This window comes from Oreochromis niloticus, linkage group LG22, assembly GCF_001858045.2.
Source record: "Oreochromis niloticus isolate F11D_XX linkage group LG22, O_niloticus_UMD_NMBU, whole genome shotgun sequence".
Classification (NCBI taxonomy): domain Eukaryota; kingdom Metazoa; phylum Chordata; class Actinopteri; order Cichliformes; family Cichlidae; genus Oreochromis; species Oreochromis niloticus.
Genome location: NC_031985.2, coordinates 20,528,113 through 20,554,608, shown reverse-complemented (window position 1 = coordinate 20,554,608; position 26,496 = coordinate 20,528,113). Strand labels below are relative to the sequence as shown.

Below are 26,496 nucleotides of genomic sequence, written 5' to 3'. Positions count from 1 at the left end.
CGGAGATGACAATAAAGTTTACTTTGACTTCAGCAGCGCGCAGGCGCACCGAGGGCTCTCGCGCTCAGTTTTCGTGTATAGAATTTCGAAAAAACATCGGTGCAAATTATAAGTCTGTATCATAATGTCCGGTGTTTTCGTGTTTGTTGTTTTGTTTTTATTTTGTTTTATTTTGCGAGTTGGTTATTAGATGCTGCTCCAGCCAGCCAGAGAATCCCCCGCCGCCTCGCCCTCTCCTCCCTGTGCCGCAAGCAGCAGGCGCACCTCGCAAACGGAGGGCGCCCTTACTCCCAGCAAATGGGCGATAGAAAACCGATCGGTGCCTATGCCATTCCCAATATGCGCTGGCTGCCATCGGGGCAGCATGAGTACGAGCATTTTTTTTATTTTATTTCATTTTTTTTGCCGATGCCCGTGATGCCGCCCCCATCACGATGCCGCCCCGGGCAACCGCCCGTGTCGCCCGTATCTAAAACCGCTACTGATGAGATCCAAATATATGCCAATGTCAACACATGTTCATGTTGATGAGGTTTACTGAACAAATTTGAATCATCACAACAACCAAAATGTTAGCAACACATTATAAAGTTTATTATTATCACTATGGTAACCATGTTTATGTTTGTTACCTGCTAACTCAAACACATTCTGTAGGTGTCACATTTTGAGGACTGTAAGTTCACACACTTTCAGACTTTTGCAAACCGGAGTTGGAGATTGCAGAGAGAAGGCGAAGTGTTTTGTAAAACCTTTACAAGTTCTACGGATTATTTGCTCAAACAACAAAAGTGCAAACATGTTTTGCTGGACTCTAAGAAGAAGAAAGGCACAGCCTGATTTGTCATGTTTTTTTAATATTTTAAAAAAATGCTGTTTTTGTGCAGCAGTTCTTATTAAATCACATGCTGTTTGATTTATTTGAAACAGATAATAAAGGAGGATACTGTGGGTGTTGGAGAGGACCCACTGAAAAAGTACGATCTTTGCTCTCTGTCACATTTTTACTATGTTTAAAATTATGTTTATGTATACATTTATAAATACACATATAAACATGCATGCACAGTTTTCTCATTTGAAAGTAAATATTTGTCTGAATATTTGAGCTGAATCAGTTTTTACTGTGTAAGTTGTAGATTTGTTCCCTCTGTGGAGTCCACAGCTTCATGCAGTCGGTTTAGCTGACTTTCTTGTGGCACTGAGGGCAGTTTGAGTGCATTACAGCAGACTGATCTTCTCTGTTATCTTTCCAGTGTGAGTGCACGAAAGGATCTCACAGATGAACATGTGGCCCCTGACACTCCAGCCACCTCTTCTGCACCAGTCTCACCTCCAGCTGAGGCTCAGACGAATAAATCAAAGAAGGCTTCCTGGTGGCGCAGATGGCTTTTTTGTGAGGTGAGTTTACCACTGCAGAGAATAAGCTCTGAACAAACAAACGGTGCAGGAATTTGTGCATCATTTGTTTTTAACTGGATTTATTTGTAACTGGCAGAAAAAGTCAAAGGTTTTTCCCAAAAATGAAGACAAGGCAGAAGACACGGTCGTGCCACCTTCTGAACCCCAACAGAGGTACGATATTATTTTACTGTCTGAACAAGTTCTGCTGGTACTCCTTCCTTCTTGGATCATGAAGGAGAATCTTTTGTGTTTTGTCCAGTGTTAACCCCGTCAGCCAGTCTGAGGATGTTTTGGTCCTTTTACTGTGTTCCTATTTAAAGCTGATTGATTGCTTTGTGTTTCTTCTCCTGTAATTTCATCACTGTGATTGCACTGTTTGTGTCTTTCTATAACAGTACCATCAGCACTGAAAAATGTGAAGTCAAGGACGTTGGTGTCCAGACAGAGGTTTCCTGCCCTCCAAACTCGCTGCTGTTTTTCTGCACGGTACGTTCTACAGAGCCGAGTGTGACACGTGAACAGATGTTATAGGAACATGTGGAGTCTGAATGTTAGGATTGACACTCAAATTCTCATTATGTCATCCATTTTGGTTGAACTAACTGGTGATGTGTTCCTCAAAGAAAAAGGTGACCTTAGATGATGAGCCGCGTTGTCCTGAAGTCAATGAGAGAGATGAGCCAGTTTCCAGGCCGTGTACCCCAGCAGGTCACGGTGGTAGCCAGGGAGCCATGCTAAGAGACCACGTCACACACTGCTGACTAACATACGATGATGAGTTCGTCAATGATGAGCAGTGGCAGAGAACAGCTTACCTGCTGTTCTATGAAAAACAGGTGATTTCTCCCATCAAACAGCTGGATTGTAAATGGTAAATGGCCTGTATTTGTATAGTGCTTTACTAGTCCCTAAGGACCCCAAAGCGCTTTACATCCATCCATTCACACACACATTCACACACTGGTGATGGCAAGCTACATTGTAGCCTCAGCCACCCTGGGGCGCACTGACAGAGGCGAGGCTGCCGAACACTGGCGCCACCGGGCCCTCTGACCCTGGATTGTGTTGGATACTGTCGTTTATATAAGATTTTATTGTAATGTATAGTATATAAGACTTTTATTTTATTTGTATCTTTTATGTTTATGTTGTTTAGTGTACACCGAGGGCCGTGGGAGCGTTGCAATTACAAATTCTTGTGTATGACCTGTCCATATGTTTTTTGACAAAAAGATGACTTTGAATTTGAGCATGTCCATGCAAATACTCAGTTTATGTTCAAACATGATTTTGTTCTTTTAATTTGCTCAATGACAAAGTTAGGATTTAGTTTAAGGAATGGCTGATTGCAGATTCCTGTTAGAAAACAAGTGTGTTGCATTTATGCAGTGGTTACTATGGTGGCACTTTAGGTGCAAGTGTTGCAACCACTGTAAATGTGACACCATCACCAAAAATGTTATAAAATCAGAAGAAGAAAGAGAACTCTAATATGATAGCTACACACCAGCTGGACCATTATAACAACATCGCATCACATGAGTAACTTCACCATGACGAGACTTCAAGGACTCCAAGAATGTTCATACAGTGAGGATAAATCATGTTTTTTATTATTTATTATGAAAAGACACAATATAGATACATAAAATGCAGCAGGAGCTGCAACAGCTAACATGTCAGTTAATTTGACACGTTGATTTATTTATAATTTCTTTTTCTCTCTTAGCTTTTCAGCTCCACATTTTTGCCATTTCTTCCACACTCAACTCTTTTCTACAAGGTGAGCGCACAGTGAAGGAAGGGGAGGGCTGATGGCATTAAGAGATTTGATTGGGCAATCTAGGGGCCAGTTAGTTCTTCCCTTTGGTGAAAGCTGGGCTCTTCAGTTCAGCATGGTACAGCTCCAAAGATTCTGCAACATCAAACCCTCTGTCTGCTAATATTACATCACCTGGGCTGAGGCAGTCCAGGTAACAGTTTCTATTTTTGTTTTAAACTTTAGATATAAACAAAACAAGAAAAATAACATTTATCACTCCATCTCGATTCATTTTCATGTCATAAGTGTTAGCAACAGTTCTAGAAAAGGAGAAGTTTGTTCCAGTTTGCAGAAATGTTATTACAAATGTTCAAACTACTGCACTGTAAAATCTAAGTAGTTCCCAGAACTCAAAAAAACTATGCAAACTCATTGCCTCCAGAAAAATTGAATGCAGTTTACTTAAGATGACTGTTAGGACAACTTCTTCACTGCAAGTATGCAGTACTAAGAATAACAATTTGTGGTAACCTGATTATGATTCAAAATGAATAATTAACAACACTTCTTGTAATGGTGTTAAAATCAGGACAACTTTTATTTTCATATGCAAAAAGTAAAAGAAAATCAGCCAACATACTGGACACATATAACTGTCAATATAATTGTTTGTTGTTCTGCTGAACAATAACAATTATACTGTCATCATTGTTACAGAGATTGAAACTTTATTGATAATTTGTCCAGGTAAAAATGCCCTCCCACAAATGTCATGTGACAACCTCATTGGCTTACAGAGTTTTGACATCACCCACATTTAGAATCTTACCACCACTTTGATCCTTTGATCCTTTGATCCTAAAAACCCTTAAATAGGAGTGAGACACAACAACTTTTAGTCTGTTATTCGCAGCATTTACGTTTGCAGCATTCAAACGCTCACCAGAGAAGCCTTTTTTGGATCCTTTTCAGAGTCACTGTTCACTGTTTACAGATTCTAACATGTCTCCGAAAAAACACAACAAAAGAGAAATAGTAAAGCCCAGCGCTCCTCTTTGCGATCAAGAGGACAATATTCAAGTACAGAAGATGTGCTTGGAAGAAATGGATGAGAAAAATCTCAGGGAGAATCACAATACGCGACACCCGCCCCAGCCAGAGTACATCTATTACGTCTGGCAAAGTTTTTTTGAACAACGAGCGGAGATTATGTGCCTGAGAGAAGAATATGAGAGAAGGACTGCTGAAGTACATAGATTGTTCAGCCAGCTTGTTGAAAAGGAAGATATTCAAAAGGAGAAAGAAATGGAAGTCCTAGACATGCGCGGAAGGATCTTTGAGCTCCAAGCAAAGCTTAATAAAGCTCAAGAAAAACCAACAGAAGAAGTCCTCCAACAGAAGAAAAACGAGCAGGACAAGGACAAAAAGATTCAGGAGTTGCAAGTAAAGCTTGATGAAGCTTTGCAAAAAAATAAAGAAATCCTCCAAGAGAAGAAACAACTGGTCATAAAACTCCAAGGCACAGAGATAAATCACAAAGTGCTGAAAGGAAGGGTTGAGTTTCTTCAAAAGAAAGGGCAACAGACCATGAAACAGGAAGATACGGATTGCAAGCTTCAGGACATGGAGAAACACAACAAAGGCTTGCAAATAAAGCTCGATGAAGCTCTGCAAAAAAATAAAGAACTCCTCCAAGAAAAGAGCAAATGGACGTAAAGCAGCGCAAACTCCAAGGCATGGAGGAAAAGTACAAAGCGCTTCAGGCAAGGCATGATAAAACACTGAACAAGAATAAAGAGTTGCTTCAAGAAAAAAAGCAACAAGAAATTAAACAGAAAGAAATGGACTGCAAGCTTGAAGACGTGGAGGAAAAATACACAGCGCTGAAAATAAAGCTCGATAAAACAGTGCAAAGAAATAAGGATTTCAAACAAGAGAAAGAACAGCAAGACATGAAAGAGAAAGATCTGGATTGCGAGCTTCAGAACATCAAGAAACACAACAAAGGTTTGCAAGTAATGCTTGATGAAGCTCTGCAAAAAAATAAAGAAATCCTTGAAGAGAAAGAAAAGCTGGACATAAAGCAGAGAGACATGCAGTGCCAACTCCAAGGCATGCAGGAAAAATACGGAGCGCAGCAGGTAAAGCTTGATGAAACACTGCAGAAATATCAAGAGCTGCTTCAAGACAAAGAACAACGGGAAATAAAGCAGAAAGAAGAAAAACAAACTCTCCAGGACTTTGAGAGGAAAAACCAAAACTGCAAGAACGTTATAACAAAATGAACAACAAAACAACTGAACTGGAGAGGGAAAAGAAAACACTGCAAAAACAATGCTCAGACATGCAGAGTAAGCTCAATGACATGTTGAGAAAAACACAGAACTTGAGGAACGTTCCAACAACTTGAAGTGCAAAAACACTGAGGTGCAGATGTTAAAGCAGCAACTAGAGAAAACAAACAAAGACCTGCAGTGTACACTTCAACAAATCGAGAGAAGTCAGCAGCTAGAAGACACGCACAACAAATTAGAACAGTGTTATACAGAGATGCACAAGGCAAAGCTAATGCAGGAGGCAAAATGTAACGAACTGAAAGAAAGGCTGGAAGAAAACAAGCCAAATTAGAAGAAGTGGAGAAAACATGCAGGAAACTTGAGAAGGAAAATACACAAATGATCGATGAGTTAAGAACCCTCATCCTAGAGAAAAAAGTGCTCGTGGAAAAGCTCCTGGAGAAGAAGAAAAACGCTTCCGTTTCTTCTGGAGGAGGGACACTCCTGCTTTTTCTACGTTTTCTACGTTTTCTGCTGCTGATGTCACCTCGTCTTCCTCCACCTCTGTTCCATCGTAATTTTCACCTCTCCAATCCTGTCCCCTCCCTTTCCCACCTGACACCTCTCCCTCCCCTATTTCCCTTTAACCCCTAACACCTGTCCCATCTCCCTCCCCTCTCTCTCTCTCTTTCACCCTCACCCCCAACCAGTCCCGACAGTTGACTGCCCCCTCTAGAGCCTGGTTCTGTCATAGGTTTCTTCCTTTAAAGGGAGTTTTTCCTATCCACTGTCGCACCTAGTGCTTGCTCAGAGGGGATTGTTGGGGTTTTCTGTCCTCTATCTCTTTCCTCTTTTCTATCCCTTTAATTTACCCTCTTGAAGTGCAAAAACACTGTCCCATCTCCCTCCCCTCTCTCTCTCTTTCACCCTCACCCCCCAACCAGTCCCGACAGTTGACTGCCCCCTCTAGAGCCTGGTTCTGTCATAGGTTTCTTCCTTTAAAGGGAGTTTTTCCTATCCACTGTCGCACCTAGTGCTTGCTCAGAGGGGATTGTTGGGGTTTTCTGTCCTCTCTTTCCTCTTTTCTATCCCTTTAATTTACCCTCTTCTTAACCCCCCCCCCCCTCTATTTCCTCAATAATTTAATAATAAACACAATTGGCTGCATTTTAAATGTGTCTGAACAATGTCTTCATTCAAGAATGAATTGTCTTTGTCATGGACTCATGTATTGTGTGTTTTCCTCGGGTTGGTGATTCTCACGGTCGTTCAGCCCAGGAGTCCAGTGTTTTAGTGTTTTAATCACATTTAGTGTTACATTTTAGATCACCATAATAGGATATCCACAATTTAGGATTCAGGCATTTGTTTTAGTTCAATATCGTAATCATTCTATGATTGAGGAATTTTACAGAACCTTCAGTCAGCAGCAATAACTTCAATTCATTGACATTTGCAAGCATTCCTTTATACACAGCATTTCAGTCAGGTTGAGGTCTGGACTTCCATGCTGTAGATTTGCTGCTGTGCTTGGGGTCATGATCCTGTTGCATGACCTAATTTAGGAGAAGCTTTAGCTGTCGGACAGATGGCCTCACATTTGACTCTAGAAAACTCTGGCATACAGAGGATTTTGTCGACTGCAAGGTGCCTATCTCTTGTGGCTGCAGAACAAGCTTAAATCAAAAAATTATCCACTGCCACTACTATGAATCCTGGGATAGGGTGGGGCACGAGGGATACACCCGAATCATCGTTCAAATCCAGGTAAAAGGAGGATGCATTTGTGGGTCACATTTGGAGCAGCCTTTGTCGCCTGGCTGTCACGTAATCGGCTGTTAAAGGCAGCCTCCAAATCACAAAACAACCACAATGGACCAAAGTGCCTTACAGAAGATTAAATAGATAAAAACAAATAGAAAGAAAAACCACAGAAAAGGAGAAGGATAAATAAAAAAACATATAAATTACACATATTTAACAAACATGATTTCTTAGTTTGGAACATTTCTCAGTCACCTTGCAATCATGGGTTCTCAGTCACCTTGGGCACTTCCATTACAGAAGTACTAATTTTACCCTCCTGAAAATGTAGCTATAATTCAGGAAGGTAAAAAAAATGGGAACAGTGATTTAATCTATTTGGATTTATCTAATAGACCTACACCTTAGTTCACAGATTAACTTTGTCTAGGGTGTATTTCTGGGATTTCACACAACCCAGGATTCAAATCATGAATACATAATGGGCTTGGATTTACAACATTATGAATGAAATGTGCTCTATTTGGAAGCAGCAGGTCTCCCTCCCCTTTCGACGGGTTATGTGTGAGACTTTAAATCATCAAACTGTAAATTATAAATTTTAAATTGTTATTGATCCCTTTACCCCGAGTCCTAAAGTGTATATTTATTTTCTTACTCTACTATATTTATTGTTCGTTTATTTGCACTGCTGTAACTGGAGCCTCGTCGTCTCGTCTCTCTATATACTGGACTGTATGTAGCGGAGATGACAATAAAGTTTACTTTGACTTCAGCAGCGCGCAGGCGCACCGAGGGCTCTCGCGCTCAGTTTTCGTGTATAGAATTTCGAAAAAACATCGGTGCAAATTATAAGTCTGTATCATAATGTCCGGTGTTTTCGTGTTTGTTGTTTTGTTTTTATTTTGTTTTATTTTGCGAGTTGGTTATTAGATGCTGCTCCAGCCAGCCAGAGAATCCCCCGCCGCCTCGCCCTCTCCTCCCTGTGCCGCAAGCAGCAGGCGCACCTCGCAAACGGAGGGCGCCCTTACTCCCAGCAAATGGGCGATAGAAAACCGATCGGTGCCTATGACATTCCCAATATGCGCTGGCTGCCATCGGGGCAGCATGAGTACGAGCATTTTTTTTATTTTATTTCATTTTTTTTGCCGATGCCCGTGATGCCGCCCCCCATCACGATGCCGCCCCGGGCAACCGCCCGTGTCGCCCGTATCTAAAACCGCTACTGATGAGATCCAAATATATGCCAATGTCAACACATGTTCATGTTGATGAGGTTTACTGAACAAATTTGAATCATCACAACAACCAAAATGTTAGCAACACATTATAAAGTTTATTATTATCACTATGGTAACCATGTTTATGTTTGTTACCTGCTAACTCAAACACATTCTGTAGGTGTCACATTTTGAGGACTGTAAGTTCACACACTTTCAGACTTTTGCAAACCGGAGTTGGAGATTGCAGAGAGAAGGCGAAGTGTTTTGTAAAACCTTTACAAGTTCTACGGATTATTTGCTCAAACAACAAAAGTGCAAACATGTTTTGCTGGACTCTAAGAAGAAGAAAGGCACAGCCTGATTTGTCATGTTTTTTTAATATTTTAAAAAAATGCTGTTTTGTGCAGCAGTTCTTATTAAATCACATGCTGTTTGATTTATTTGAAACAGATAATAAAGGAGGATACTGTGGGTGTTGGAGAGGACCCACTGAAAAAGTACGATCTTTGCTCTCTGTCACATTTTTACTATGTTTAAAATTATGTTTATGTATACATTTATAAATACACATATAAACATGCATGCACAGTTTTCTCATTTGAAAGTAAATATTTGTCTGAATATTTGAGCTGAATCAGTTTTTACTGTGTAAGTTGTAGATTTGTTCCCTCTGTGGAGTCCACAGCTTCATGCAGTCGGTTTAGCTGACTTTCTTGTGGCACTGAGGGCAGTTTGAGTGCATTACAGCAGACTGATCTTCTCTGTTATCTTTCCAGTGTGAGTGCACGAAAGGATCTCACAGATGAACATGTGGCCCCTGACACTCCAGCCACCTCTTCTGCACCAGTCTCACCTCCAGCTGAGGCTCAGACGAATAAATCAAAGAAGGCTTCCTGGTGGCGCAGATGGCTTTTTTGTGAGGTGAGTTTACCACTGCAGAGAATAAGCTCTGAACAAACAAACGGTGCAGGAATTTGTGCATCATTTGTTTTTAACTGGATTTATTTGTAACTGGCAGAAAAAGTCAAAGGTTTTTCCCAAAAATGAAGACAAGGCAGAAGACACGGTCGTGCCACCTTCTGAACCCAACAGAGGTACGATATTATTTTACTGTCTGAACAAGTTCTGCTGGTACTCCTTCCTTCTTGGATCATGAAGGAGAATCTTTTGTGTTTTGTCCAGTGTTAACCCCGTCAGCCAGTCTGAGGATGTTTTGGTCCTTTTACTGTGTTCCTATTTAAAGCTGATTGATTGCTTTGTGTTTCTTCTCCTGTAATTTCATCACTGTGATTGCACTGTTTGTGTCTTTCTATAACAGTACCATCAGCACTGAAAAATGTGAAGTCAAGGACGTTGGTGTCCAGACAGAGGTTTCCTGCCCTCCAAACTCGCTGCTGTTTTTCTGCACGGTACGTTCTACAGAGCCGAGTGTGACACGTGAACAGATGTTATAGGAACATGTGGAGTCTGAATGTTAGGATTGACACTCAAATTCTCATTATGTCATCCATTTTGGTTGAACTAACTGGTGATGTGTTCCTCAAAGAAAAAGGTGACCTTAGATGATGAGCCGCGTTGTCCTGAAGTCAATGAGAGAGATGAGCCAGTTTCCAGGCCGTGTACCCCAGCAGGTCACGGTGGTAGCCAGGGAGCCATGCTAAGAGACCACGTCACACACTGCTGACTAACATACGATGATGAGTTCGTCAATGATGAGCAGTGGCAGAGAACAGCTTACCTGCTGTTCTATGAAAAACAGGTGATTTCTCCCATCAAACAGCTGGATTGTAAATGGTAAATGGCCTGTATTTGTATAGTGCTTTACTAGTCCCTAAGGACCCCAAAGCGCTTTACATCCATCCATTCACACACACATTCACACACTGGTGATGGCAAGCTACATTGTAGCCTCAGCCACCCTGGGGCGCACTGACAGAGGCGAGGCTGCCGAACACTGGCGCCACCGGGCCCTCTGACCCTGGATTGTGTTGGATACTGTCGTTTATATAAGATTTTATTGTAATGTATAGTATATAAGACTTTTATTTTATTTGTATCTTTTTATGTTTATGTTGTTTAGTGTACACCGAGGGCCGTGGGAGCGTTGCAATTACAAATTCTTGTGTATGACCTGTCCATATGTTTTTTTGACAAAAAGATGACTTTGAATTTGAGCATGTCCATGCAAATACTCAGTTTATGTTCAAACATGATTTTGTTCTTTTAATTTGCTCAATGACAAAGTTAGGATTTAGTTTAAGGAATGGCTGATTGCAGATTCCTGTTAGAAAACAAGTGTGTTGCATTTATGCAGTGGTTACTATGGTGGCACTTTAGGTGCAAGTGTTGCAACCACTGTAAATGTGACACCATCACCAAAAAATGTTATAAAATCAGAAGAAGAAAGAGAACTCTAATATGATAGCTACACACCAGCTGGACCATTATAACAACATCGCATCACATGAGTAACTTCACCATGACGAGACTTCAAGGACTCCAAGAATGTTCATACAGTGAGGATAAATCATGTTTTTTATTATTTATTATGAAAAAGACACAATATAGATACATAAAATGCAGCAGGAGCTGCAACAGCTAACATGTCAGTTAATTTGACACGTTGATTTATTTATAATTTCTTTTTCTCTCTTAGCTTTTCAGCTCCACATTTTTGCCATTTCTTCCACACTCAACTCTTTTCTACAAGGTGAGCGCACAGTGAAGGAAGGGGAGGGCTGATGGCATTAAGAGATTTGATTGGGCAATCTAGGGGCCAGTTAGTTCTTCCTTTGGTGAAAGCTGGGCTCTTCAGTTCAGCATGGTACAGCTCCAAAGATTCTGCAACATCAAACCCTCTGTCTGCTAATATTACATCACCTGGGCTGAGGCAGTCCAGGTAACAGTTTCTATTTTTGTTTTTAAACTTTAGATATAAACAAAACAAGAAAAATAACATTTATCACTCCATCTCGATTCATTTTCATGTCATAAGTGTTAGCAACAGTTCTAGAAAAGGAGAAGTTTGTTCCAGTTTGCAGAAATGTTATTACAAATGTTCAAACTACTGCACTGTAAAATCTAAGTAGTTCCCAGAACTCAAAAAAACTATGCAAACTCATTGCCTCCAGAAAAATTGAATGCAGTTTACTTAAGATGACTGTTAGGACAACTTCTTCACTGCAAGTATGCAGTACTAAGAATAACAATTTGTGGTAACCTGATTATGATTCAAAATGAATAATTAACAACACTTCTTGTAATGGTGTTAAAATCAGGACAACTTTTATTTTCATATGCAAAAAGTAAAAGAAAATCAGCCAACATACTGGACACATATAACTGTCAATATAATTGTTTGTTGTTCTGCTGAACAATAACAATTATACTGTCATCATTGTTACAGAGATTGAAACTTTATTGATAATTTGTCCAGGTAAAAAATGCCCTCCCACAAATGTCATGTGACAACCTCATTGGCTTACAGAGTTTTGACATCACCCACATTTAGAATCTTACCACCACTTTGATCCTTTGATCCTTTGATCCTAAAAACCCTTAAATAGGAGTGAGACACAACAACTTTTAGTCTGTTATTCGCAGCATTTACGTTTGCAGCATTCAAACGCTCACCAGAGAAGCCTTTTTTGGATCCTTTTCAGAGTCACTGTTCACTGTTTACAGATTCTAACATGTCTCCGAAAAAACACAACAAAAGAGAAATAGTAAAGCCCAGCGCTCCTCTTTGCGATCAAGAGGACAATATTCAAGTACAGAAGATGTGCTTGGAAGAAATGGATGAGAAAAATCTCAGGGAGAATCACAATACGCGACACCCGCCCCAGCCAGAGTACATCTATTACGTCTGGCAAAGTTTTTTTGAACAACGAGCGGAGATTATGTGCCTGAGAGAAGAATATGAGAGAAGGACTGCTGAAGTACATAGATTGTTCAGCCAGCTTGTTGAAAAGGAAGATATTCAAAAGGAGAAAGAAATGGAAGTCCTAGACATGCGCGGAAGGATCTTTGAGCTCCAAGCAAAGCTTAATAAAGCTCAAGAAAAACCAACAGAAGAAGTCCTCCAACAGAAGAAAAACGAGCAGGACAAGGACAAAAAGATTCAGGAGTTGCAAGTAAAGCTTGATGAAGCTTTGCAAAAAAATAAAGAAATCCTCCAAGAGAAGAAACAACTGGTCATAAAACTCCAAGGCACAGAGATAAATCACAAAGTGCTGAAAGGAAGGGTTGAGTTTCTTCAAAAGAAAGGGCAACAGACCATGAAACAGGAAGATACGGATTGCAAGCTTCAGGACATGGAGAAACACAACAAAGGCTTGCAAATAAAGCTCGATGAAGCTCTGCAAAAAAATAAAGAACTCCTCCAAGAAAAAGAGCAAATGGACGTAAAGCAGCGCAAACTCCAAGGCATGGAGGAAAAGTACAAAGCGCTTCAGGCAAGGCATGATAAAACACTGAACAAGAATAAAGAGTTGCTTCAAGAAAAAAGCAACAAGAAATTAAACAGAAAGAAATGGACTGCAAGCTTGAAGACGTGGAGGAAAAATACACAGCGCTGAAAATAAAGCTCGATAAAACAGTGCAAAGAAATAAGGATTTCAAACAAGAGAAAGAACAGCAAGACATGAAAGAGAAAGATCTGGATTGCGAGCTTCAGAACATCAAGAAACACAACAAAGGTTTGCAAGTAATGCTTGATGAAGCTCTGCAAAAAAATAAAGAAATCCTTGAAGAGAAAGAAAAGCTGGACATAAAGCAGAGAGACATGCAGTGCCAACTCCAAGGCATGCAGGAAAAATACGGAGCGCAGCAGGTAAAGCTTGATGAAACACTGCAGAAATATCAAGAGCTGCTTCAAGACAAAGAACAACGGGAAATAAAGCAGAAAGAAGAAAAACAAACTCTCCAGGACTTTGAGAGGAAAAACCAAAAACTGCAAGAACGTTATAACAAAATGAACAACAAAACAACTGAACTGGAGAGGGAAAAGAAAACACTGCAAAAACAATGCTCAGACATGCAGAGTAAGCTCAATGACATGCTGAGAAAAAACACAGAACTTGAGGAACGTTCCAACAACTTGAAGTGCAAAAACACTGAGGTGCAGATGTTAAAGCAGCAACTAGAGAAAACAAACAAAGACCTGCAGTGTACACTTCAACAAATCGAGAGAAGTCAGCAGCTAGAAGACACGCACAACAAATTAGAACAGTGTTATACAGAGATGCACAAGGCAAAGCTAATGCAGGAGGCAAAATGTAACGAACTGAAAGAAAGGCTGGAAGAAAAACAAGCCAAATTAGAAGAAGTGGAGAAAACATGCAGGAAACTTGAGAAGGAAAATACACAAATGATCGATGAGTTAAGAACCCTCATCCTAGAGAAAAAAGTGCTCGTGGAAAAGCTCCTGGAAAAGAAGAAAAAACGCTTCCGTTTCTTCTGGAGGAGGGACACTCCTGCTTTTTCTACGTTTTCTACGTTTTCTGCTGCTGATGTCACCTCGTCTTCCTCCACCTCTGTTCCATCGTAATTTTCACCTCTCCAATCCTGTCCCCTCCCTTTCCCACCTGACACCTCTCCCTCCCCTATTTCCCTTTAACCCCTAACACCTGTCCCATCTCCCTCCCCTCTCTCTCTCTCTTTCACCCTCACCCCCCAACCAGTCCCGACAGTTGACTGCCCCCTCTAGAGCCTGGTTCTGTCATAGGTTTCTTCCTTTAAAGGGAGTTTTCCTATCCACTGTCGCACCTAGTGCTTGCTCAGAGGGGATTGTTGGGGTTTTCTGTCCTCTATCTCTTTCCTCTTTTCTATCCCTTTAATTTACCCTCTTGAAGTGCAAAAACACTGTCCCATCTCCCTCCCCTCTCTCTCTCTTTCACCCTCACCCCCCAACCAGTCCCGACAGTTGACTGCCCCCTCTAGAGCCTGGTTCTGTCATAGGTTTCTTCCTTTAAAGGGAGTTTTTCCTATCCACTGTCGCACCTAGTGCTTGCTCAGAGGGGATTGTTGGGGTTTTCTGTCCTCTCTTTCCTCTTTTCTATCCCTTTAATTTACCCTCTTCTTAACCCCCCCCCCCCCCCCCCCTCTATTTCCTCAATAATTTAATAATAAACACAATTGGCTGCATTTTAAATGTGTCTGAACAATGTCTTCATTCAAGAATGAATTGTCTTTGTCATGGACTCATGTATTGTGTGTTTTCCTCGGGTTGGTGATTCTCACGGTCGTTCAGCCCAGGAGTCCAGTGTTTTAGTGTTTTAATCACATTTAGTGTTACATTTTAGATCACCATAATAGGATATCCACAATTTAGGATTCAGGCATTTGTTTTAGTTCAATATCGTAATCATTCTATGATTGAGGAATTTTACAGAACCTTCAGTCAGCAGCAATAATTTCAATTCATTGACATTTGCAAGCATTCCTTTATACACAGCATTTCAGTCAGGTTGAGGTCTGGACTTCCATGCTGTAGATTTGCTGCTGTGCTTGGGGTCATGATCCTGTTGCATGACCTAATTTAGGAGAAGCTTTAGCTGTCGGACAGATGGCCTCACATTTGACTCTAGAAAACTCTGGCATACAGAGGATTTTGTCGACTGCAAGGTGCCTATCTCTTGTGGCTGCAGAACAAGCTTAAATCAAAAAATTATCCACTGCCACTACTATGAATCCTGGGATAGGGTGGGGCACGAGGGATACACCCGAATCATCGTTCAAATCCAGGTAAAAGGAGGATGCATTTGTGGGTCACATTTGGAGCAGCCTTTGTCGCCTGGCTGTCACGTAATCGGCTGTTAAAGGCAGCCTCCAAATCACAAAACAACCACAATGGACCAAAGTGCCTTACAGAAGATTAAATAGATAAAAACAAATAGAAAGAAAAACCACAGAAAAGGAGAAGGATAAATAAAAAAACATATAAATTACACATATTTAACAAACATGATTTCTTAGTTTGGAACATTTCTCAGTCACCTTGCAATCATGGGTTCTCAGTCACCTTGGGCACTTCCATTACAGAAGTACTAATTTTACCCTCCTGAAAATGTAGCTATAATTCAGGAAGGTAAAAAAAATGGGAACAGTGATTTAATCTATTTGGATTTATCTAATAGACCTACACCTTAGTTCACAGATTAACTTTGTCTAGGGTGTATTTCTGGGATTTCACACAACCCAGGATTCAAATCATGAATACATAATGGGCTTGGATTTACAACATTATGAATGAAATGTGCTCTATTTGGAAGCAGCAGGTCTCCCTCCCCTTTCGACGGGTTATGTGTGAGACTTTAAATCATCAAACTGTAAATTATAAATTTTAAATTGTTATTGATCCCTTTACCCCGAGTCCTAAAGTGTATATTTATTTTCTTACTCTACTATATTTATTGTTCGTTTATTTGCACTGCTGTAACTGGAGCCTCGTCGTCTCGTCTCTCTATATACGGACTGTATGTAGCGGAGATGACAATAAAGTTTACTTTGACTTCAGCAGCGCGCAGGCGCACCGAGGGCTCTCGCGCTCAGTTTTCGTGTATAGAATTTCGAAAAAACATCGGTGCAAATTATAAGTCTGTATCATAATGTCCGGTGTTTTCGTGTTTGTTGTTTTGTTTTTATTTTGTTTTATTTTGCGAGTTGGTTATTAGATGCTGCTCCAGTCAGCCAGAGAATCCCCCGCCGCCTCGCCCTCTCCTCCCTGTGCCGCAAGCAGCAGGCGCACCTCGCAAACGGAGGGCGCCCTTACTCCCAGCAAATGGGCGATAGAAAACCGATCGGTGCCTATGACATTCCCAATATGCGCTGGCTGCCGTCGGGGCAGCATGAGTACGAGCAATTTTTTTTTTTTTTTTTTTTTTTTTTTGCCGATGCCCGTGATGCCGCCCCCATCACGATGCCGCCCCGGGCAACCGCCCGTGTCGCCCGTATCTAAAACCGCTACTGGCCACGACTATGTCACAGATAAAAATAAATAAAAAAGTGGGAAAAAAAGGAAAAACTCACACAGAGGAGGGATTTCAACAATCCGTTATATGACGTTGCAGGCTGTGATTGGCTCCTATCGCGTTGCTGAGAAAAGGACTGTCCCTTTAAAAAACGGCCAAACTCTGCTCCCACACTGGAAGAGAGCTGAACCCAGAGTCACTGCACACTTTGTTGTTGAGGATAAAGAGGAAAAAAATTTCAAGGATTGCAAAATGGTCGAGAAATTTGTTGGAACATGGAAGATGATTTCCAGCGACAATTTTGATGACTACATGAAAGCACTTGGTAAGAAAGTCTGTGGTTGGAGCTAAATTTAGGGGAAAAAACATTTTAATCTTAATTGTAATTAATTTTATTTTCTCAAGTTTTCACAATAGTTTTTGAACGTTTTAATGAAAAAGCGTCTCTATATCTGACACATTTCCTGACACCTCGCGCTCTGCAGGTGTGGGATTTGCAACCCGGCAGGTGGGCAACCGGACCAAGCCCAATTTAATAGTGACGGTGGACGACCAAGGGACTATATGCCTGAAGTCTCAGAGCACCTTCAAAACCACCGAAATCAAGTTCAAACTCAACGAACCTTTTGAAGAGACGACCGCAGACGACAGAAAGACCAGGGTTAGAAAGACAGAACAAGCATTTACACAGCCTGACTTTTAGATTATTAATTATTTAATTATTGATTTAATCTGTGCTGGACGTGACCACTTGTCTGTTTTGTGCCCTGCAGACCGTGGTGACTCTGGAGAACGGCAAACTTGTGCAGAAACAGAACTGGGATGGCAAAGAAACGAATATCGAGAGAGAGATCACAGATGGGAAATTGATAGCGGTATGACTTTTTTTAATCCCCAAACTATCTGTTTAGAAGTTCTACGTAAAGTTATTTTACTTTTCCCCTGTTATAGATATTATTTAGTAGATTTAGTATGTTAATGTGTGTTAAAATATACTGTTTATACCCAATGATCCTGTTAGGATAAAAACAAAGGTATTTGTTTTAAGGTGAGGAGTTTTACAGGAAATAAAAACATCACCACAACATACCTGAGGAAGATTTATACAATTAAATTTTTTAAATAAATAAGTCTGGCAGTGACTTCTTATATGATTGTATGCTCTGCCTGATATTTGCCAGAGTTGATGCACATGCAGATTTCTTCTGATCACCTGATGTCTCCTTTCCACACAGAAATGCATCATGGGAGACGTGGTCGCAGTGAGGACATACGTAAAGGAGGCATGATGGAGGGAGTTTTTCTTTTTTCTTTTTCAATTTTCAGCCCACTTGTTGGATGCACTGCTGGATGACAGGCTCAGTTCAATGAGCGCAATACCAAACTAAAGTACCGGCGTACTCTGCTTTTCTTATTCGCTGTGTTGATAAAAATCACTCTTCCGTGCCTGTGTTCTCCAACATGATGCATTTGGTTTCATTTGGAATTGTTGTGGTGATTTGAATAAAAATGAATGAAAAAGCTGTCGTGTGTGTGTGTGCCTCTGTGAGTTTGTCAAATGTTGGTCAGCAAGTGAGTTTGCCTCGTGCGTTTTGGATAATATCTTGATTTAATTGTGACATACTTGAAAGCATTCCAGCCACTGGGCCGTGCTGAGGAATGTCTTAATAATAATAAAAAAAGTGCTCTAATGGGAACATACCTCCTAATCCGGCAGTCTGACTTTAATGGGATCCCATTCATGGTCATTACAGCAGTTATTCTACATGCAGTGGCTTTTTAAATCTGTGTCGCCTGATGTAGTTCTCTTTGTTCTTCTTTATTAAGGCCAGAAGACAAAAACAAAGAGATTTGAACATACCCCCCACTTAAAGTTCAATCTGGAAGCCATCCTGCCTTTCTCATGATGTATAATGTGTGTTGGCAGGGACTCTTTGAGGAATGTGAACTCATTTTTAGAAGTATCGAGAGGTCAGTTGGGAACTATAGCCCCTTTTCCGTTTTGGGAGGTTGAACATTTCCCATTGCACATGTACTGGCAGCTGTACATGAACATGGAGTACATGGAGAAACCCAAAACATTACAGGTCTTCCCAACAGGCGCTCCCACCCTTTGGCCACTTGTCAAGTTTTTGTATGTTGGGGAGATTGTTCGAGAGCCAACCGCCACTTTCCCATGACAGGAAAGGGAGACGATAGAACTGATTGGCTCTAATGGTCAAAACAGCTGAACCAGGTGGAACTGCAGCCCAGTGCTCTCGTTCCCTTCGACCTGGACAATAGAACTGGCAGCAGCCAAGGACGTACAGTGTCTGAACTTCTGGGAGACTGCCAAGAGAAGGATAGTATCACAGTGGACAGCTAGCAAAGGTCAAGAAGAGTTAAGTTGGTGTGTCATGAGCTTTTTAAACATTGTTTTCCTTTTTTTAAAAGAGTAAAGCATAAATCTACCAGAGCAACTGCAAAACAGCATCACGCACGAGTCTGAATGAATTGTCTGAGGTTCAAATTTACACTTAACTTGTTTTCAGTACAGAAAAAAAATCATCATCATCAAACAGCTAACTCGTATTGACATCAGGTTTCCTCTTAAGCCCCTTGGGTCACTGTACAAGGCTTTTTGTTTGTGTTTTTGGTCATTTGATAGCAAGTTTGTCAGGAAATTGATGTCATTGAATTCAACTGGTTCTTGCAATTTATGAATTCATTTTTTTAATGCAAGTTTCACTGAAACAAGTAGGGTTTCAGCTGGCTGCCACGGTTATTGTAAGTATGGTGGAAGCACCATAAACAGGATACTATGTGCCTTGTACCTTCAAAACTAGAAGCAACAAAGGCCTAACGGTGAATATCAAATTACAAATGATGGATTTTTTTTGTCTTTGTTGAACATCATAAAGGAGGATCTGGGCTAAAAGAAAAAAACATCAGATCTCTGTGGGTTTCCTGGATCGTCTTGCACGGAGGGTAATGTGAAGAATGGCAGGAAGCAACTCTCCAAAAGTATAATTACATCTTTTGTCCATTTTGATAAATGAGGGTTGAGTGCAACAAAAATAGCCAAAACCACAAATGACGCAACACAGTTAAACAGCAATAAATCCTTCAAAACATTCTTTCTTTTATTGTATTAGTGCGGACCGGTGGCACACTGGAGGAGTGCCACGCACTATTGTTGATTGCATTAAGGTGTGCGGACTCGAGACAGGTCAAGTGAGTGGACAGGAAGGCTAGAAAAAGGCTACATAAATGCTGGTACTTTATTTATGTCTTCTCGCTTGGCTTTTTTGTAGCACTTTGCCTCATTGATCTTAAAATTGAACTATCACTGTTTCAAACTTTCAACAGTAACCCAGCAATTCCTCAAACTTGCATCATCTTTGTTGTTATAAACAAAAAAAGCCTGATTGAATTCACCTGAGGAGTTGCTGCTTTTATATCTTCTTCAACACATCTGCTATGGATTGACTTACAGGTGCGCTGCTTGTTATCCGCACCATTTTTGTTTGGATAACTGCAGGGAATGGAGAGTGGATCTCCACCTCTTTGTTTTTATCTCTCACATCTTTCCCCCAAATGATTTGTTGCTTTCTCTTAAAACGCAGTCTGGAAAGCGCGTGAGAAAACTTCCAAATGAAAATGAGAATCTCATTCTGCAACTCGACCCAGTGGAAGGTGTACGCAGATACATACACAGTGCAGGCGTGAACGTGAACTCAGTGAATGAAGCAGAGATTCCAGCTGACCATCTGAAATAATAGCGTTTCAGCCCGCGGCCAAGCAGGACAGAAAGGGAGGTGTTCCACTGAAGAGGAAAGGTCCTGATCTTCCAGCTGCCCACTGTTGACAGAGGTGAACCTTGCAGCAACGTGGTGCTTTCAGAGAGCAATTAGGAAACTGCTCAGGAAGGAGGAAGATAGTTGGAAGCCCACAGAGAGAGTGGACTGGCAGTGAAGGAAGTAAAAAAAAAGAACCTAAGGTAAAAGATCAATGTGGCATATACTGCATGTCGTCTTGCTGAAATGACTCATGCACTAAACAAACACTGTGACACTGGTTGTGCGTGTATGCTTCACCCAGTGTGCGCTCTCATACACGAGAGACAAAGGTCACTTGTTGACATTGGGGTTGTTTTGTGTTAAGAAAGATTGTCTTGGACTTTAAAAGAATGAACTCACATCCTCTGCATAACATCTGGAAAGCTCCACTTGACTTCTGACGCTGACACCCTTCCTCTGTCTGTCCTTCACTTTTAAACACAGCACTCTGAGACATAAACACCTTTTATGTCCAAGCAAACCCACGGGATCAAAGATACATGATATGGCCTACAGTATGAGTTCGTACTTGCTAAACGTGCTGACGTATAGGGATGCTGCAATCTGTACGAGCTGCAATCTGCAAAACAGGGAGCAGATTCAGCTGCTTGTTTGTTTTCCTGTGTGTTTCAACATCTGAAGCAGTGTGAAGATAAGGAGGATTAGACAGATAACAGTTCTAAAAAAGCAAAAGATCATTTTCCTTTCCCTTTAATGTCTTTGCACGACTTTAATGTCTGAATTTAGGAGAAGAAATCAGCAACGAAAAAGAGGAAGTTCCAAGGAAAAGAAAGACAGGTGACCTGACTAAATGCCCCATCATCTCCAAAAGCCTTTTTTTCATTTCCCCACCACAAGCTGCACATCAAAAATAGAAGCACTGCTCCTTAATGTGGCTTTTTAAAATGGCAAAGCATTTGACATTGACTTGTTTCATTCTGGCAGCTTTCTCGCTGCTGCTTCTTGTTGAGTCTGACTGCATTGTTTTCAGGAAACCTGAGGTAAAAACAGAATGAGCAGGCTATCTCTGTTGCACCTGGAGGGTGGGGATGGCCTTGAGGTCGACATCCACCTGCTTTTCAAGGGTAACTCCTGTGAACGACGCCTCCATGCTGGCTAAAAACCTTGACTACACAGTCCCCTCCCTGTACATCTTCTCCATGGGATTTATATATGAAGCCTACACTGGCCTGTTTCCAGGGCAACCAAACAGCTGAGCAGAAATATGTCCGCTGAGGCCCCTCGAAGCTGTAGGGGAGGCTGGCTGCCATGCAACAAGGCTTTTTTTCCCTCTGAAACTCGCAAGCTCTGATTTCTTCAACAAGTGTGAGAATGTTATGCAAGCTGTGCTGTCTAGGCGCGCGGGCTATCATCTCTCCAGAGACTGCGGCAGAGACGCTTGGATTAAACTCAAAAATCTTTAAAATACTTTTCATCTTTTCACACAGCACATCTCCAGTCATTTGTCTCTGATTTTAATTCTGAATCTGACAATCATAAGGACTTTGTATACTTTGTTAGGTATGCCAGTTCAATCGCTCATTAACATTAATATCTAATCAGCCAATCACATGGCAGCTCCTGGATGGATTTAGGCACGTAGACATGGTCAAGACGACCAGCTGAAGTTCAAACTTTACATAAGAATGATGAAGAAAAGTGATTTAAGTGATTTTCAAATGGTGGTTGCTGGTGACAAGTTGAATAAGCATGTGTATTTCACAAACTGCTGATCTGCTGGATATTCCTGCACAGCCGACTTTAGAGTTCACAGAGAATGGTCCAAAAAAGAGAAACTAGAGAGTGACAGCTCTCAGGGCCAAAATACCTTGTCAGAGAATGGTCAGTCTGCTTTGAGCTGATAGGAAAGCATCAGGAACTCAAATAACCTCTCATTAAAATCAGGGTATGCAGAAGAGCATCTGTGAATGCACAACACGTTGAACCTTGTAGCAGATGGCCGCACTGAGGCTACAGTTTGCACAGCCCCAACAAAATCGGATCATAGAAGGTTGGAAAAACATTGAGCTCAATTTCCACGGCAACATCTGAATGGCGAGGTCAGAAGCAACATGAAAATATAAATCCATCCTGCCTCGAATCAACAATTCAGGCTTTTGGTGGTGCTCTAACGGTATGGGGGGCTATTTTCTTTGCACACTTTGCACTCAACTTCTGGTGACTGCTTCCAGCAGAATGGACTCCTCCAAAGGTGATGCTTCCAGGACCTTGTTGAATCGATGTCATGATGACGATGAAGAATTAAGGCATACTGCTAGAGAACAGAGAGGCTTAGCTAAGCTAAGTTCAGTTATACAAATTATTTATTGAGTTATAATATATTTTTGATTTTGACTTAGTCTCAGTCTTTCTGAAAGGAAACAGACTGTGAATATTCTCACTGTTTAATCTTTAAATTATATACTTCTTTAAGATGATGCTGTTAAACTGCTTTGTATTCAGAGGCAGCTCAAAATATAACTTCTGACGGGCCTCTGTACTGTATATGAGGAAACACTATTACACCCTTGAGAACACCACAAATAATCTATGTTTTTCTAGTCATCTCAACAGGAGTTCCTGTCCATGTGTACCTCAGAATAACGGCCCCATGAGTGATTGTATAGCTGAAAGGAGGAAGGATGGTGGAAATCTTTAAAGCGAGACTATGCAAACCAGTCTCTACACAATGGGTACCCCTGGGAACACTGCAGCTCAGACCTCAAGCTCTATAGAAATGTGATTACCTGCCTACTAGTTTGTCTATTTTTGTGATCTTTGTGATCGAAAACATATAAATGAATGGAAAGCCAACTTTCCTGATGGCCTACTTTAGAAAAAGTCAATAAACAGTAGTGGCTGTATTTTCTGCTCTGAATTCTCCACCAGTTGTCACAGTGTTTGGCTTATCCACTCGAAAGACTACTGTGTGACAGGACATGTGATCTATAATCTGGAGGGGGTGATGAGGAGAGGGGGGAGCGAGGACTAACAAGTGTGGGACCACAATGAGCCAGATGGGAAGAACCATTTCAGGCGGCCTACGTCCACAGGAGGCTTTCTTCGCGCCGCGACCTCTGAGAGCACTCAGTGACTTTACAACACGCAGAGCAGTTTATTTTATGGCCACAGCACGAAGAGCTTAAGTGGAACTTCTGTGAGGGAAACTTCAAACGCTAAAAGAGTACACAATCCAACTGGCGAAAACAAAAGATGTATGCACTTTACATACAGAGGAAATCGCTGAATAAAGAAATACGTTTGCAGAAATTAGAAAGCTTAATAATGAAAACAAGCAAACATCAAACCAATGCTTTAACATCATCATTGGTATATTTTACCAGCCTGACGATCTGAGCAGCACACATTCCAGCCTGAAAACTGATTACTTTCTTCCAGAAGAGATATTTGCCCCGTTGTGGCAGACAATACAGAAGGCTCTCTGTCGCACTGCTTACAATAGCAAAAATGTGTGAATCTAAGTGGCTAGAGCAGCGGATAAGTGATGCACAGTGATGCACTGACCTTCTGCTGCAGGTGGCACGGCCGAACGGAGCTGATATTTTAAAGGTCAGGCTATGCTGTTTGTCTGCTGAGGATTCAACAGTCTCACTTTTTTTTAATCAAACCATTTAACTTCAGGAAAAAGCAGAGGAGGTTAAAAAACGAGACCGATGCTCAGAATTGAGAAATTGAGACATTTATATTATTCCTTTGAGTTTAGCAGAGTTTGTGTATGTTTGCATCTTTATCATCTCTTAAGAGGATTTATTAGCACACTGGCTGTGTGTGTGTCAGTTTGCCTTATTGCTCCTTAGGCGTAAGTACATTCAGTTTGTGATGTTAGATTTCATCAGTGACAGAACGCAGATAGTTTAGACTTTCATAGGAAACCTTTGCTAAAAGCAAAACAAAACAATAGGCCATCAGGAAAGTTGGCTTGATGGACACATTGCGACGTGCTGTAGGCAACAGGCACTTCCCCACAATGCTGTGGAGAGATAACGGCAGCCTCTGATAGGCGGGAGGAAAACGGAAGCCATTAGTCTCAGACTGACCTTTCTCCAAGTGGACTGTAAACAGCTCCTTCTGCACCATAAACCCGAAACACAAACCTTTCAAGTAAGACTTATTTAACATCCATCCAAAAAGCTAATAAAAAAAAACAGTTGCTTTTTTATTTCATGTGTAACATCTACACACTGATATGATATTTAGAGCTATTTTCAAGACAGGTGATTTTTAAAAAGTAAAATATAATAATATAACAATTACTCCGAGGCCTGTGGGTTTACAGCTGTTTGAGTTAAACTCGGTCCGTGTGAAACTCACTGGGAAACAGCTTGGCCGCCTTCCCTGCAATGCACAGCTGCACATTAAACAAACAAGCACTCTGTGCGGGTCAACTCTTTTGTTATAGCTGTTTGCCTCGTCAGGCACTTTTGATTATGAAAAAGTGAAATGGAGCATGTGACTGTAAGTCTGGATCCTGACACCGGTGTAATGAAATAAGAGTGGGTGGCGGTGGCGGTGAAGATTACAAGTGAGATATTGCGAAACGTCCATTGAGAGCTTTTGCTCTGATTTTAGAATTAGTCATCATTTTGTCTGCTGAGCCAGCAGCGCTTCGTTACACTGGAGGAAACAGGCAGCAAAAATGTATTTTATAATGATATCTGATGAACTCAAATATTGATTTAGAGCCATAAAAATTACAATATTTGTTCTTTGAGGCAAATATAAAGGCGATTTAAGTGACTTTGAACGTGATATGGTTCCTGGTGGCAGACAGGATTGTGCAAAGATCCCAGAAACTGATGATCTGCTGGGATTTTCCCACAAAACCTTCTGTAAGGTTGGCCGGGAATGGTCTGAAAATATCCAGTCAGCAGCAGTTCTCTGGGAGAAAATGTCTCATTCATGCCAGAGGTCAGAGGAGAGCAGTCAGACTGCTTCGTGGTGATAGGAGGATAACAGTAATTCAAACTGAAACTGAGGCTACAGTTCACATGGGCTCACCAAAATTGAGCAACAGAAGATTGGAAAAATGTCGCCTCGTCTGACGAGTCTTGATTTCTGCTGCGACATTCAGATTGTAGGGTGAGAATTTGGATCCATCCTGCCTTGTATCAGTAGTTCAAGCTGCTGGAGGATATTTTCTTGGCACACTTTCCGGACTTAGAGCGCTAATATTGACTCTTTTTTTGTATCTACGAGTTTCTGATGGAAAAATCTGGATCTTGAGACCTTAAATGCTCCACTATGCATTCCACCAAGTGTTGCTTTTGTCTGGCTGGTGCTGGCAGAAAGGACTCAGTTACCTGCTAGTGAAACAAATTAGATGAAAGTGGTGAGAGTAAACCACGACAGCAACCTAATAGCTTTCTCCATTGGGCGCATGCAAGCTGCAACATCTGCAATTTCTGCAGGAATTCTACTCTTTGACGTTCCAATGCAATGTGAAGATCAAACAATCATTAGAGCACATTTAAAATGAGCCCCCTCCCCCCAAAAAAACCAAAACCAAAAAACAATGAATGTGTGGAATGAATGAATATGAACAAAGTGCCGTACAGAATGAGCGAGGAAAAACAAAACAAAACAGGGGAGTGTGATATGTAAAAGGGAAGAGGAAGGGGAGGTTTGTTACTGTTACGTGAGCAAACCTCTCACCTCCTCACCGCTGTGTACTAACAGTGGGAGAAAGGTGAATACAGGCCGGGACATTAAAGCTGCAGGAAACAAAGAGAATTAGGCGAGGGAAGCGACGAGAAGGAGGACGATGATGAGAGGGAATTTGCTCGAAACTGAAGCTGGTGGGAGAGCGGTTGTGCTCTCGTTCTCCCCTTGGGTGTTCCTGTCAAGGCTCTGGGGAAGCAGACATAATTTACTTAATTGGTTCTCACTGTTACATATAAGACTAAGAGGGGATTTTTTTCCCCCTGTTCTTTGGGGCAAAGGTAGCAAGGACTTCCCTCTGCTGCCTCAGCAGATGAAGTTGTTCCTCTTCAGCGCTCTCGCTTTTTGAAGTTTCGACTGCACAAACATATATTTAGCACCACAAAATTGCTCATTATCTTTAAAAAGAATCTTTGATCTCTGCATGAAATTAGGGAAGGATATTAAAGGCATCAATCTGATTTGAAGCTGTGAGAACTGACTTTAAACTACATGAAACATTAAATGCCACGTGGATTTTGGCCAGTCTGACTAATGTATACACAAATCACATGCTGCACTCTCTCCACCCTCTAAAAACAATACGAGTGACCCCTTACC

At 41.2% G+C, this 26,496-nt stretch overlaps 3 protein-coding genes and 1 long non-coding RNA gene across 6 annotated transcripts; all 4 read left to right on the top strand.

Annotated features, from left to right (window-relative positions):
• The first annotated feature begins 435 nt into the window (after positions 1 to 435).
• On the top strand, positions 436 to 9,517 carry LOC109196687 (uncharacterized). 3 transcript variants are annotated; one of them, XR_003216056.1, is made up of 9 exons: positions 436 to 676; positions 931 to 977; positions 1,257 to 1,401; positions 1,499 to 1,575; positions 1,800 to 1,890; positions 2,028 to 2,240; positions 8,880 to 8,926; positions 9,206 to 9,350; positions 9,448 to 9,517. XR_003216056.1 is itself a non-coding variant. In XM_025902610.1 (8 exons), coding segments are annotated over exons 1-7 (672 nt in total). In that variant the 5' UTR covers positions 436 to 569; the 3' UTR covers positions 2,166 to 2,240; positions 3,134 to 3,392. The 3 variants fall into 3 exon arrangements, 1 of the variants encoding a protein (XP_025758395.1); XM_025902610.1 differs by lacking the exons at positions 8,880 to 8,926; positions 9,206 to 9,350; positions 9,448 to 9,517 and adding an exon at positions 3,134 to 3,392 and having other exon boundaries at positions 436 to 571; positions 658 to 829; XR_003216055.1 differs by lacking the exon at positions 436 to 676 and having other exon boundaries at positions 858 to 977.
• Positions 9,518 to 9,540: 23 nt separating this feature from the next.
• LOC109196689 (uncharacterized) lies at positions 9,541 to 11,214 on the top strand. The gene is made up of 3 exons (XR_002058102.2): positions 9,541 to 9,838; positions 9,976 to 10,188; positions 10,510 to 11,214. It is a non-coding gene; the product is annotated as an uncharacterized LOC109196689 (long non-coding RNA).
• A 580-nt stretch (positions 11,215 to 11,794) lies between these two features.
• Positions 11,795 to 13,790, top strand: LOC102080458 (probable DNA double-strand break repair Rad50 ATPase). Its single transcript, XM_005454606.4, has one exon. It carries the CDS (start codon positions 12,122 to 12,124, stop codon positions 13,004 to 13,006), a length of 885 nt encoding a protein of 294 aa, XP_005454663.3. The 5' UTR covers positions 11,795 to 12,121; the 3' UTR covers positions 13,007 to 13,790.
• Positions 13,791 to 16,556: 2,766 nt separating this feature from the next.
• fabp4a (fatty acid binding protein 4a) lies at positions 16,557 to 17,922 on the top strand. The gene is made up of 4 exons (XM_003444085.5): positions 16,557 to 16,724; positions 16,885 to 17,060; positions 17,173 to 17,274; positions 17,635 to 17,922. The coding sequence occupies exons 1-4, from the start codon at positions 16,652 to 16,654 to the stop codon at positions 17,686 to 17,688; spliced, it is 405 nt and encodes a 134-aa protein (XP_003444133.3). The 5' UTR covers positions 16,557 to 16,651; the 3' UTR covers positions 17,689 to 17,922.
• The last annotated feature ends 8,574 nt before the right edge of the window (positions 17,923 to 26,496 follow it).